Below are 14,580 nucleotides of genomic sequence, written 5' to 3' on the forward strand. Positions count from 1 at the left end.
CATTTTTTTAAGAAGAATTACTTTCCGAGGTAAAGTAGCCTCTAAATATTAATCAATTGTGTTGTTTCATTAAGGAGTTCTTCCAAATGACAATTTGCCTAACTCAATGGTTAAACTAGTTCTTCCATATGACAGTTTCCTAACTTAATGGTTAAACTAGCTAACTTTGTGGGTTTTTTTGTTTTGTTTTTATTTCCTTAAAGTAAAACGAGCATATATTTGGATAGAATTGGGACGTATCTTGGGTCCAAATACAAGAAAGTCATATACCGTCAGTATGATGATATCACGTTCGAGAATCTAACACAAAGAAATGAAGATGAAAAACATCTGGACATACTAGGTATTAATATACAATCAGACTGATCTTCACGTTTTTCTTCTTGTCCTCAGCCACCAGAGACTGTTGTACACATTGGGATATTGTCAACCTCCATCTTAACAGAGGAAAGTGCCTATAATGCTAATTCTAATTTGTTTGCTAATAGGCACTTTTAGTGTGAAAAGAGAATTGATTTAAGTGTTGTTTCATGGAAACTGAAAAGACCATGGAAAGTTAATGTGTCAGTTTCAGATTACCTGGCTTCTTAGCCGCAGGACTCAAGAACTCCAGAGAGCTTAGAAGTAGCATTTTGAGATCATTTCACTGTTAAAATGAAGCCCAGAAGCCCTGCTATAGTGAGGAGGGGGATCTCTTTGTTTAAATTTAAGTGTTTAATTTAAACATTTAAAGTTTCATCTTCTTTCCAAGAGTGAGGAAAAGTATAGCCCTTTCTTCCACCCTTGACAGGTCAGCTAGGAAAATCACAAGTCACCCCCAAGCACCTACATGTAACATTTCCCTAAATCACACAGCGTTTGCAGAGGTCACATGATGTGTTCATATGTCAATGACATTTCTGTATGTTGCATGGTATTTCCAGAAGTCAAATGGCATTTCCATATGGTCAAATTTTATTTGGGTCTTGATATTTGTGTGTCTATTGTATCTTCTTCTTCTTAAATATTTTATTTATTTATTTATTTATTTATTTGAGAGAGAGAGAATGCAGAAGCATGCATCAAGGGAGGAACAGAGGGAGAGGGAGGGGGAGAGAATCTCAAGTAGATCCCGCACTGAGCAAGAGGCCTAACACGGTGCTCGATCTCAGACTCCGAGATCATGACCTGAACTGAAAAGCAAGAGTCACATACTGACTGAGCCACCCAGGTGCCCCTATTGTGGACTGTTTTCTGGTGTGGGACCCTGAGAAGATGGATTTACATGCTGTTGAGAAATTCTTGTTCTTCTTGGATCCTCATTGGCCTCTTGAGCTTGTCTCTTTGGAACCCCCAGAAAGTGGCTGTGCTATCCAATTCCCACTGCTATTGGGTGTGACCCTATCTTTAATAACAGCAGGATGTTAGTTTTCACTAGGATTCTAGCTGACTGCAACAAGATAAGTAATACAATGTGACCCTCTAGATTCCATTATGATTTATCCAAAAAAATAATGAACCACTTTATGGAAAAGGTAATAACAATTCTCTAGTGTTTGGGAAGATGGAATAGCCATGCGGACAAAGAGAGGATGTCCCAAGCTAGCATCTAATGTCCAATAGGTATCTTCAGGGCTCTTATTTCAACATTTATAGTGCAAGTTTGAAGAGAATTCTTACTGCTTAGTTGTTCATATCAAAACCATCTCTGTTTCAGAATTTTTAGAGTCACTGATATAACCTGCTTCTACAAAGAAAGAAGATTTAAAACAGTTTTTTTTACCTCCAGTTCTTGGCCTGGAATGGTTGGGAGAGAGAGTACAATGAAGGGGTCTTCAGTCTTGAGAGGAAAAAAAATCACTTTGGGTCAATAAAAAGGCCTTCCAGCTCCTCCTAACTCTCCACTAGGGTCAAAGGGGAAAAGGATAAAAGGCTTAAGTGATAAGATTGGTCAAGAAAGAAAAGAAAATATTTCATTTCTAAATTGTGGGTTTTCATAGGCATTAACTGATGCTCATCAAAGTTAAGTTTTCTAGAGACTTAAGTTTTCAAGGCAAAAACCATGTTTCATAAACCATCAATAATCCACTTGTTTAAAAGTATGTTTTATTTGGCTGCATGTTAAGGAAAAAGGATAAAAATAAGTTGCTGTGTAAATACTTAAGAGGACAGATGACTCATAATTTAAAATAAATAACAATTTCCACACATTTTCCTTTTTATATTCCCCAGGTCCTTTAATATTTCTCACTCCTGGTCAAAAAATCCGAATTATCTTTAAAAATAAAGCCTCAAGACCATATTCAATTCATGCTCATGGAGTGAAAACAAACTATTCCACTGTTGTTCCAACACAGCCAGGTAACTGCTTTGGGACAGAGAAAAGCTTCAAAGTTTTGAAGCAGGACTATGTGCTAATATTCTTTCTTAAGTATGGGTGTGGTTCTAGATGACAGAGACCAGTGGACTAGTAGGAAGGGTCTAAAGAAGGAGTTTGGGAGCGAGGTCCTTTTGCAAGTCTTGAGTTTGCTTCCAGGATGGGTTCCATGTACAAAACTCCCCAGTGTCTACAATTCTTTTCTAGAACCACCTACCCTCCCATCTCTCCACCATCCAGCTGCCAGGTATTCTTAGGCTATGCCCCATCTCTCCAATTCAAGTGCTAGAGTAGGAGTTGAGTATAGGAGGCAGTGTGTGAAGAAGGGAGCGGGAGAAAGAGAGCCACTAAGAGAAAATAATGGACTTCATGTATTAACATTCCTATGGTGTCACCACTATACAGTATGGCATTCCACAGACCTCAGACAAAAACAAATACTTTTTAATATAAATGCCCAGGAAGTAGACTCTGAAGCAAAAATTTGTGGGAAGATAGTGGTCTTGAGATCAAAGCCTATGGAGAGAAAGACAACGAAACAGAATCGGGCAGGGGGAGAGCTTAAGCAGAGACATAGCCTAATAGAAATCACAGCCACCCCTAGAAGTTCCAAAGAGAGGGTAGCACTCAGCAGTCCTGAGTTGGGGTGAGGAAGCTGGGCCTCTCTGTCCATGAATCTGTCATTGGATGTAAGCTTGGGTGAGGTGGCTCTCTTCCACCAAGGCTGTCTTGGAAGGAAGTGGACAGCCTGTGGAGCAAAGATTCCTTCATTCTTAAATGGGGAACCTGAGAGGGGCATCCAGAATGTCTACCATAGTTGCCTACCGAAACAACTAGTTCTGGGAGTTAGGGGAATCAAGGAAAGACCTAAATTCAGAAAGAAAAGGTGTGTGGGGCAGAGGGATGAAAGAGAGATTTTGTTTTTGTTTTGTTTTGTTTTGTTTTGTTTTGAGATTTTGATGGCAAGTGAAATATTCCCTTTTGATTTTAAAAAAGAGACAGTCCCACAGTAGTACCAACATGAATCTCCTATCAAGGGAGTTCGCAAGTCAGCACTCTGTTCTCATTAGTCAGAGAAGGATCGCATTGCTTACATTCCACAAACACTTCTGAGTACCTGCTGTGCCCAGGCACTGTGTGGTGCCCTGGAAGGTGAGGGTTGGTACTAAGTAGATTGATTGTTAAAGATTTGGAAGCAGGGAAGTTGGGGATAGGATCAGTTAGTGGAAGCGCTTAGGAAAATGAATTTAAGCCTCTGGAAGTGGGGGGATATGCAAGATTATACAGCAAGGGGCAGGAGTGGAAGGAGGTATCCAAAAGACCTTTTCCGAAATAGGCATAGGATTTAGATTCAGTGGGGCTAATGCAACTGCTTTGGGAGCAGGGAAGAGGCACATGTGATCTATACATTGGAAGGTTCAGCTGATATTCAAAACAAATCTGTCACGTTTCAAAGCCTGAGATACCTTCACTACAATAAATATTTGTTGAACAAATGAGTTAGATATGTAGTGACTGACATTTTTCAATGGCAAAATCATTCTAAGGTTTCCATTCAATAACCCTGGGAACATAATAGCCAGCAGTGATGGTTACATCAACTTCACCCTGTGACCCAAGTAATGCTTTATTTGAACTATCTTATCTAATCCCTAAATTCTCATTTTATGTGCAGCAGGAAGCAGAAACTCAGAAACTATAAACACATGGGCAAAGCTAGGAGCAGGAGAGCCAGAAGTGAAAACTAGGACTGTGCTGCTCGATATCTGTATGGCTTTGGGGTTTGCTCATTATCTGCTTCTCCATAAAAACAAGTGCTTTAAAAGATTCTGTTTATATACACTGCATTTGTCTATTTTAGGAGAGCTCCAAACATACATTTGGCAGATTCCTGAGAGATCTGGTCCTGCCTCAAAGGACTTTGAGTGCATACCTTGGTTTTACTATTCGACCGTGGATGTGATTAAGGTACACTTTAAATCAAGTCATAGTTTTTCTCCTATCTCCTCTTAGAAATTATAATAGAAGAAAGAAGGAATTTATGTGTGTTTAAAAAAACTTACTTCTATGTAATCTTTCTTTTAAGTAGCCTCAATACTGCTCAGCTTTTAATTCTACAGAGATTTGCATTTTTCCAAGAGCAAAGTCATTGCATTATGATTATATCGATTCATGACATTTTCCAAAGTGTCACTGTGAATAGGAAAATGTAATAATCCTCTCCTTTGTCTTGTTGGATTTGGATTACAGAAAACAAAGCATGGAGTTAAAAGTCTCTAATTAATGAGAAATAAACACATGCGTATGTATATTTTTTTTAAAGCATCAACTCTGGAGTTCAGTTTATTTTCATTTAGCAACAACAACAAAAGTTTCAACTCCAAACTTTTAGTTACTTTGGCACACTCTCTGCCCAGAACAAGAATCTACACAGACATTCAACTCAAAACCAGAATGAGTACAAACAAACCAAGGCTCCCAGCTGAAAGCGGCTCTGGGGGCAGAGGCATCACAGGGCAAAGGATTTAAGACCTTTAGACTTTGCTGCCAACCAACTCCAATGCCAAGAAATTCTAATTAAAAACAAAACTCTCGGCTTTGTTTTTGTTTTTTTTTAATTAAAATTTCAAAAATAGAGCTAAATCCACCAAGGAATGTGACTAAAATCTCTCTTAGGAGTTAGTTGTTCTCTTCAGACTTCAAATCGAATGAGTGAGATGACAGTTTCCTTAGTCAAGGATTTAACATGTCAAACATTTTCTTCCTCACTCTCAGAATCCTAATAACTAAAAACTCAGGATCTGAACCTTCTAGAACTCAATGTTGATTCTCCTCATTTCACTGGTTGGGGGAAATTTTTAGTTGGGGGCACAGCGGATAATCTTGCTTTGCCTCTCCAGGATCTGAACAGTGGACTGGTAGGCCCTTTGATCGTATGTCGCAAAAACACCAAAGCCAGCATAGTTCACCGTGTGCTCCACTTTATGATTTTTAATGAGAACAAATCCTGGTACTTTGAAGAAAATGTCAATACCTATTCTCCAGCTCCGAACAACATAGACAGGAATGATGAACAGTTTGACCTCAGCAACCAAATGCACGGTAATGTCTACTAGCTGACTCAGCAACCATAGCCAGTAGGTTGTTTCACACAAAAGGAACGAATGAAGGGTCACACTTGTCAAACTCAGTAGTTGAGAGAAGGCAATTGCATAGGGCCATTGTGTAGATCACATGGACCAAGGGTTGGCAAACTTCTTCCATACGGGCCCAGATAGTAAAGAGTTTAGACTTGTAAGCCACACAGTCTCTACCATAGGCTCTATTTCACTCTGCACAAAGGCACCCACAGACAAGATGTAAAGAAATGCAAGTGGCTACCAGCCAGTAAGACTTCTTTTATGGACACTGAAATGTGTATTTCATGTAATTTTCATGTGTTGGGAAATATTCTGTTTTGTGTGCTTTTGTTTTCAACCACTTAGAAATTTAAAAACCATCCTTTACTTTTGGGCCATAGAAAAACAGGAGGCAAGAGGGCTGGATCTGGCCTAAGGGCTGTAGACTTAGCAGCGAGGCAAATTCCAATGCTTCTGGAACCATGCGGGTGATGTAAAACTAAGAATATCAGCTATCATTTCTAGACAACTTTCCTACACACTTTTCTAAGTATTTTACCTAAGTGAACTTAGAGAGAGGTGGAGCTTGTGGCAAACTGGAGAGCACATGACCCCATCCAATCTTCCCACCAGGCAGCACTTCAAAAAACCCCATGCTCATCAACCAAAATTCTTTGATAGGTGGTTTGTGACTAAGCACGTCCTGTTTATGTCCTCCCTCCCATCTAGAATCATAGTAATGAGACAAGTATTCAAAGAGAAAGCACATAAACAATTTCACTTAGCCACAGTCACATTCAGTTGGACTTTGAAGGTCCCAGGCCTTTCACCTGAGGAAGCTCAGGGACTAGATAAGGGATCCTTACGTAAGGCAAATGCAAATGTTACCTTTTTCAATTTCTTCATTTTTTTGCCCCAAGACACATATAGTAAATTTGAAATTAATTCAAGGATTGCATCCTTGTTACATATCACCTTTTAATAAGCCTTGTAGAGGGCACAGAGCACCATACTGGTGCTAGGGAGGTAAAAAGGCCATAAGATGAGGCATCTTCCCTCAAAGTGTTCACAGCACAGGGCCAGCACCCTTCTGCCTTGCTATAGTGCAAGGCCGACTTGGGGGTTGGGGTGGGGATGCTGTCACAGAAACATAAACACAGTGCTGCGCTTTAAATTCTTATTTGGAAGAAAGTTTTCATGAAGGGGAGGGAACTTTTTATGTATTCATTTTATTTATTTATTCAAAAGAGACACACAGAGAGAGGGAGGGAGAGAAGACCTAGTAAATCATAATCTGCATGTGAACAAGATTCTCAGGCCACAAGCATATTAAAGTCTGGGAAGCAAGGTCTAAGGACAAGTCTCCTAGTTTTTTTGTTTGTTTGTTTCCATCCTTCCATTGGCTTAAAGTGTTAGAACCCAACCTTCAGGGATGCCTGGATGGCTCAGTGGCTGAGTGTCTGCATTTGGCTCGGGGTGTGATCTCAGGGTCCTGGGATCGAGTCCCACATTAGGCTCCCTGTGTGGAGCCTGCTTCTCCCTCTGCCTGTGTCTCTGCCTCTCTCTCTGTGTCTCAAATAAATAAATAAATAAATAAATAAATAAATAAATAAAATGAACCCAACTTCCATCGATATATGGTTATAAATTATATATTTGTACCACTACATTAATGCATTTTTTAGTGCTTCGAAAGGTGAACACAAAATAAAAAAGTAAAAAGGAGAATATATATATAATTATATGTATTTTATATATATAATTAAATTAATATTTTCTTCCTATTACCTTTGGGAAGCCATACTTACAGAGGATTGGAGAGAGAGAGAGGGAAAGACAAAAGGCCTGGACCTCAGCTAAATGGCCATTCTAGCCATACCAGTGACAAATCACGAAGGTCTGACTTAGAGTAGTTAGAGAGGAACACATTCAATATCTAAGCTTCTTGTGATCACTTTAAATATGCTTTAAATATGCAGACACATTTAAATATCCATCCATTTAAGTACCCGTAGTTGTGAAATATTCTACTCCAACCCAATTATGTTAAAGCAAAGTCAATGCCTCATTTCCTCAGGCAAGATAAACTCCTCTAGAATTAGACTCATCCGTGAATGGTTGGCTTGGTCACGTTTAACAGCTTCCTTACGCTGACTTGAAAATCCTCATGGACTCTGAAAACATCTGTGATACTTTCTATGAGGTGTTGCTTGTTTGTTTTAAAAGCTATATTATTTTAAATCTTTGTTGAATATAACAAATTGTGTCCCTCCATAGCAATTAACGGAAGAATGTTTGGAAATAACCAAGGTCTGACATTCCACGTTGGGGATGAAGTGAATTGGTACCTGATTGGCATGGGGGGTGAATTTGACCTGCACACTGTTCACTTTCATGGCCACAGCTTTGAATACACGGTAAGAGCCTTGGGCAGCTTCATTTCATTATTGTCATGTCTTATAAAGCAGTTACTGGGGCAGCATGGCAGGATAATAACTAGAAAGTTCTGGGTCAAGCCAGCCAGAACTGAAGTTCAATACCTACAATCTATAATATATCAGGTGCATGTACATAATTACAGCTCTTTGTGTCCCATGGACACTTAGTAAATGCTTTTGAATGCATGAAGTGCATTTCTCACTCTAAGTATTAATTAATAGGTAAATAAGACTTGTATGATCATCTTTAGTTTTATTCTTTCTACCCCAACTTTTTTTCAAAACTTTAGTAACATAAAAGAAAAACACTTTGAACACTCCTATACATTTTGCCACATTTTCTTTCTTTCTCTGTCTTCTGAACCTAAATTAAATTGCATCATGCTTCTTCACCCCTATATAGTAAAGCCATGTGCATCATAAAACTAAGGCGAATCTCTGTCCCACTATGATAACATTATCACACCTCCAATGCTAACATTAATTCAAAAATATAATCTATCATATAATCCATTCAAATAGCCTCAGTTGTCCCCAAAATGTCCTTTATAACCATGTGGGTTTAAAAAAAAATCCAGGATCTAATCATTTATACTTAGCATTTGGTTGTCATTGTCATATCTCTTTTTTTTTTTTTTTTCTTGATCCTTCATGGCATTTCATTTTTGAAGGGTCCAGGCCAGTTGTTTTGTAGAATGCCCCATAATCTTCCTTGATCTGATAGTTTCCTCATGATTGGATCCACGTCAAGCATTCTTGGTATGAACACTACATAGGTGATATTATGTATTTCCCATGCATCACACCAGAAGGTACATATGCTGTGAACAGGTGCTGATGTTGTTGGGGCATTTGGATAACTTTATTGAGGTGATGCCTACCATTTCTCTTCATTTAAAAGTACCTTCTTGTAATTAAAAAACAATCTCTGAAGTGATTTTTTTTCACATATTTTATTCTCCAACTCTGTTTCACCTTGTAGTTATAAAAAGGATTCATGGATGATTGTTGCTAGAATCAATTTTTTTACAGTAGAAGTTACAAATGATAGCTTCCCAATTTTATCATTCCTTCAGCATTTTTTATAAAATAAAAATGAGGCATTAGATGACAATTGGCTTTATTGGTAACTTTTCTATAATTATCTTCATCTTTTTCTATTTTAAATATTCTTAGTTTCTTCATACCTCTGAATTGTTTTTCCATCACTCCACCATCATACTCTTTACCATTGTTTTTTTACTGATCACATTAGCCTGGCCATTTCTCTAATTTATTACAAGTATTTTAAGTTTTATCCTTACCCTTTTCAGTATCTGGGCTGTCACTTATTTACTTGAGGAGTATTTTCTAATCTCTTCATCCTAATCCCTTATACAAACATTTAATGTACAATTGAGGACCAATTATATTTCATGCATTTGACACCTCAGATGTTCAGTCCAGCCACTTGGCATAACACAGTCCATCTTTTGGAACAGATGAAAGTTTTACATAGAGCTTTCCTGGATTCTAGACGTATTATATTCAGATCTTCTGTAATGCTTAGGGCCTATCTTAGATAAATTATTTTTTTTTTTACGTTTTTATTTATTTATGATAGTCACAGAGAGAGAGAGAGAGAGGCAGAGACACAGGCAGAGGGAGAAGCAGGCTCCATGCACCGGGAGCCTGACGTGGGATTTGATCCCGGGTCTCCAGGATCGCGCCCCAGGCCAAAGGCAGGCGCCAAACCGCTGCGCCACCCAGGGATCCCCATATCTTAGATAAATTAAATGAGTGTGCATGACTTGATCTGTACAATGCTTTATTGGTAGGCTGCTTTCTTTTCTATTCTTTAATAAACAAATTCTTTCCTCTTAAACTTATTTGTTTTGGCTTAAAAAACTATTTTTAATATTCTAGGGAGTTTTATATGACAAAGTAGACAGAATAATATAACGAACTCCTTTTCCCACCACCCAGGGCCAACAATCATGACCTTCCTCCTGTACTTCAATCTACATTCCCCATACTTTTGAAGGAAAAGCCTTGATATTAGAGTTGTTACTGATAAGTGTTTACAGTAGACTTTAAAAATTAGAACAAAAGAGAGAGATCTAAACTCTAGTTATAGCATTTCACAGTATATTTGATGTTCAGTTCTGATCAGTTACGATCAGAAAATGCCTCTGACATTCCTAGAACCATGCCAAGTGTTGTGTGGTGATGAGAGGGAATCAAAGAGTTAGCTTTCAGGAGCTAGTTCTACATATGTGATTATATTATAAGGCATCAAATTAAGTGGAATTAAGGTAACATTTCTATGATGTTAATTAAAGCCAACCTTTATTAAGTACTTCTTAAGTGCCACATACTATGCTTCGTTCTTGCATGGATTTCTCATTGAAACTTCCCAGAGCTAGGCACTATTTTATCACTGTTTTATAAGGGAATGAAGTGAAGGATTAATAAGACAAAGAACTTTCCTATAAGCAATAATTGGTAGTAGTAGGATTTGAATCCCTGGTTCTCACTCTAGAGTCCCTCACTCCCTTTTTTTTTTTTTTAAGATTTTATTTATTTATTCATGAAAGACACCCAGAGAGAGGCAGAGACATAGACGGAGGGAAAAGCAGGTTCCCTGCAGGGAGCCTGATGTGGGACTCAATTCCAGAACCCCAGGATCATGACCTGAGCCGAAGGCAGACGCTAAAACGCTGAGCCACCCAGGCATCCCTAGAGTCCTCACTCTTAACCTCTTCACAAAACTGCTCTTTTCAGAACAATCCTATTACATTTAAGAAACAAAATGAACAAACAAAGAAAAAAGGCAAACAGAAAAACAGACTCAATACAGAAAACAACTGGTGATTGCCAGAGGAGAGGTGGGTAGGAGGATGAGTGAAAAAAAGGAGATTAAGAGCATTGAGAAAGGTATAGAATTGTTGAATTGCTATATTGTACACCTGAAACTAATATAACACTGTATGTTACCTATACTTGTATTTAAGATAAAAAGAATAATCTTATTAATACCACAGAGCCTAGTACCAGCATGTCAGCTCTAGCCACTCACCCCAAACTTATCTCAGATGATGATGAATAGTCTTTTCCCTTGAGGTGGAATTTAATTACTCCAGCGTTAATGCAGCCTCTGGGCTCTGCTCTCTGGAACTCCCGGGTACAGTAAAGCAGCCCTGTAGGGTTACTCACTTGGTCTTGGAATAGCCAGTCCCCTGTTCCATAAGGTCATGGTATCCCTTGATGCCATGCTCCAGGTACATTGTGCACATCTACTGGTGCCTTCCTTGAACATGGTCAATTCTTAGTTAAAATGATTTTGTATTGTTCTCTACATTTTATGACATCTTAGAAATGTATCCAGGCCACCCATTTTGTTGTCACTGTAGATGTAAGATGAATCTTCCTAAATAACAGTGACTGAGGCCCCAATCTGCAGCCAGTGGAAAACCTTACTCTCTTCTGTCCAGTATCTCCAGGGTATCTTGAGAGCCTGTTTTTCCCACTGTCACTTTCTGCTTCTGCTCATCTCCCTTACCTCTTGCCTCCCATGGCTGGTGTTTTCTTAATTTTGTGCATCTCAGGAACGGAACACAGGCTCATTTCCTCTGACTCTCCTTAACAACCACAAAAACAAGGCCATTGTGGGTCATAGACCTGTAGTGAAAGTTTGGAGGTAGATGAAGGCTCTTTTTCCCTCGATATTACACAGTGAAAGTGTTTATCATTTGACATTAGACACCTCTATCTTCAGGCATCCCTTCCCCATGCCTCACTGAGGAACACTGGCTCTCCACCTTTTCTACTGACACTCAGGACTTCTTTTCTCACACTCTTACCTCTCCATGCTTGTTTGACATCTGTCCTCTCCTTGAATCATCCCAGATGCCATCTTGAGCTACACTCTTCAAAACACCCCCACCCTCCAAATACATCCCATTGCATTATTCAGAGCAATTCATTTCCCTCCTATGCTCTTCCAAATCCATCCTAATCCAGCCATGCCGGGCCCTGGGGCTTCATCTTTCAAAATCAAAAGCAGCCTGCAGAGGAGGTAGTCTCCTGAACATCTGGTTCTTTGTTTAAGAGAATAAATAGCCCTTGAGGCCCCCAGTCTGCAGGCCTGACCCCAGAAAGCAGATGAGCTCCTGTCTTTCCTGTAACCGTGAGTTTTTTTGATTAGTTACATCTCAAGAATGATCGTTTTCACACAACCAACATCCTTAGTAAGAAATACTTCAGTTAAAACTTTTGGGATTTGTAAAACCAGATGTCTGAAATCTAGAGCATTCTTCTGCAGGAGGTGCAGACAAGGTATCTACGCTGGTTATGACACAGGATCCCTTTAGAGTTGAGATGTTTCTCTGTGGCCTCTCCTTAAAATGTTCTCAGTTTTGCTTCTCCTCTAAACCTTCGATTGAACTCAGAGAGAATGCAAGGGCACCTAATGCTTTCTCATTGTTGTCTTACAAAGTATTTTAGAATTGATAGGATATATAAATGACTAATGCCTTTTATAAATTATTTAATGGTGTTTTGTCTCCTTATTGAGGATATGGGACTGTATCGCTCTGACGTTTATGACCTTCCTCCTGGAGTATATCAGACTGTAAAAATGTATCCAAGAGATGTTGGAACCTGGTTATTTCATTGCCATGTTAGTGTTCACATTGAGGGTGGAATGGAAAGCACTTACACTGTAATTGAATGAAAAGGTAAGCCAAACTAATTTGAAGTGATAGTATTGAAATAAATTCGACGTTTATATAAGGATATCTGATCCACTGAATATTTACATGATCTGACACATTACTCATTTATTCAAATAATACTGTTTTGAGGGGTACCTGGGTGGCTCAGTTGGTTAAGCATCTGACTGTTGATTTCAGCTCAGGTCATGATCTCATGGTTATGAGATCAAGCCCCATGTTGGGCTATGTGCTCAGCTAGGAGTCTGGTTGAGATTCTCTCTCTTCGTCTCTCTTTGCCCCTCCCCCACCATGCTCTCTCACATTTTCTCTCTCTCTCTCAAGTAATAAATCTTAAAAAAATATATTACTGCTTTGAGATGACCAAGAAACTGGTTTTATCTTCTTCCTCAAACTTAGATACCTGTTTCTGATGTGATCAAAGATATTCTAGAGTTAAATGCATTATTTCCAGATTCATATAATATATGCATAAGGATTTGAGCAATTTATAGAAGATGAAACATAAATGCCTATTGAGCCTATAAAGATATTTAGCCTTGTTAATAAGAAATTACTTAAAAATTGCATTTAAACTACAGTCAGATACATTTTTTTGAGTAAGGAAGCTATTGGTTTGGCAAAAATTTATTTTTTTCAAAGATAATGTAACAGTGTGGTGAGATGGGTTCATTGCATATACAGTGGTAGGAAGTATAAAGTGTTTCCACAGCTCTTGAAAGAAACTGAATAATGGTTACATGTTTTTTCATATTCAAGTAACACTTTTTTTCTTCTCATTCCTATCTCCCTTTTCTTCAACACATTTTATAACAACTTTAGGATGAAAATACTATCTTTGTTTCTGAGATTTTCAATAGCTCCTTCATTACTTAGGCTATCCATGAAGTCATTACCCTTTGGTCTCTTGGTATAATGATTGTAATATTTTGATTCAGTTACTCCTTAGAACATGATGAAACTTTCTTTTCCAGAGCACAAATATCTTTCTGATATGAATGTTGACAAGTCCATGAGCAGAGGGAAAGTTGCTGAAGAAGAAAACCAAGGATGAAGGAATTTAGGAGGGCCTGGCTAAAGACTTTCATGGCAATCTCCCAGGAAAACTAGTTTGAAATAAAGTTTTGTTTTTGTTTTTGTTTTTGTCAATTTTGTGTGCAAGCTGCTTCTTCTTTATGTAAACTGTGCCACTGGAGTAGAGTCTGTAGTGGTATAACAAAGTTTACAACATCGCAAAGGGGGTGGCAAAAGGAAAATGAGGGTAGGTACAATCTGAAGTCTAGCTCAGTTAGAAAAAAAAACACACAATCTAAACTGCAACATCAGCAAACAAAAAAAAGTGAAATTCTTATAGCATGGATGAGAATCTGAATCAGTCTTTAAAATGCAAATCCATATATTACTGTTAGACTATAATACAGATTAGAATGTCAGTTTTCCAGAACCAAAAATAAGGACTCATGCTCTGACTCTGTATCTAGCAGTGTTAACATTTGGGATATGTTCTACAAGTAACTGAAAATCCAGCTAAGGGGATTATCAATGGTGTTTGTCTCAAATTTTAAGTAAATCAGGAGGCTGCTAGGATTGGTTCAGCAACTTCATGGTGCAAGGGCCGGTGTCTTTAATGCCCTTGGCCTTTCCCTCATGACTGTGGCCTCATGGTTGCAAGATTGTTGCTGCAACTCCAAATATTGCATCCACACTGAAGGCAGAGAAGAAGGAAGAAGAATGTATGGAGTAGCACCAACCATACATTCTCCTTTTATCAAGAAAGCAAAAAATCTTCTGAGGAAACCCAGCCAACTTCTGTGTCTCACTGGTCAAACCCCTGTCATCTGACTATTCCTAACTAACTACAAGGAAGGCTGGGAAAGAGCTATATAGCCTTTGTAGCAGAAATAACAGCACAGAGATACTGGGAAGCCCAACTGAAACAACATCTGAATCCATGC

At 38.6% G+C, this 14,580-nt stretch overlaps 1 protein-coding gene across 1 annotated transcript in view; it reads left to right on the plus strand.

Annotated features, from left to right (window-relative positions):
- Positions 1-13,774, plus strand: part of LOC144293733 (ceruloplasmin-like) — a 29,770-nt gene extending 15,996 nt beyond the window's left edge. The window contains exons 13-19 of the mRNA XM_077864735.1: positions 204-343; positions 2,212-2,340; positions 4,218-4,324; positions 5,257-5,458; positions 7,753-7,892; positions 12,469-12,631; positions 13,600-13,774. Of these exons, the coding sequence (XP_077720861.1) occupies positions 204-343; positions 2,212-2,340; positions 4,218-4,324; positions 5,257-5,458; positions 7,753-7,892; positions 12,469-12,627 (877 nt within the window). The 3' untranslated portion in view covers positions 12,628-12,631; positions 13,600-13,774. The remainder of the gene's footprint in view (positions 1-203; positions 344-2,211; positions 2,341-4,217; positions 4,325-5,256; positions 5,459-7,752; positions 7,893-12,468; positions 12,632-13,599) is intronic.
- Positions 13,775-14,580: the final 806 nt, after the last annotated feature.

Source organism: Canis aureus, chromosome 22 (genome assembly GCF_053574225.1).
Source record: "Canis aureus isolate CA01 chromosome 22, VMU_Caureus_v.1.0, whole genome shotgun sequence".
Lineage (NCBI taxonomy): Eukaryota > Metazoa > Chordata > Mammalia > Carnivora > Canidae > Canis > Canis aureus.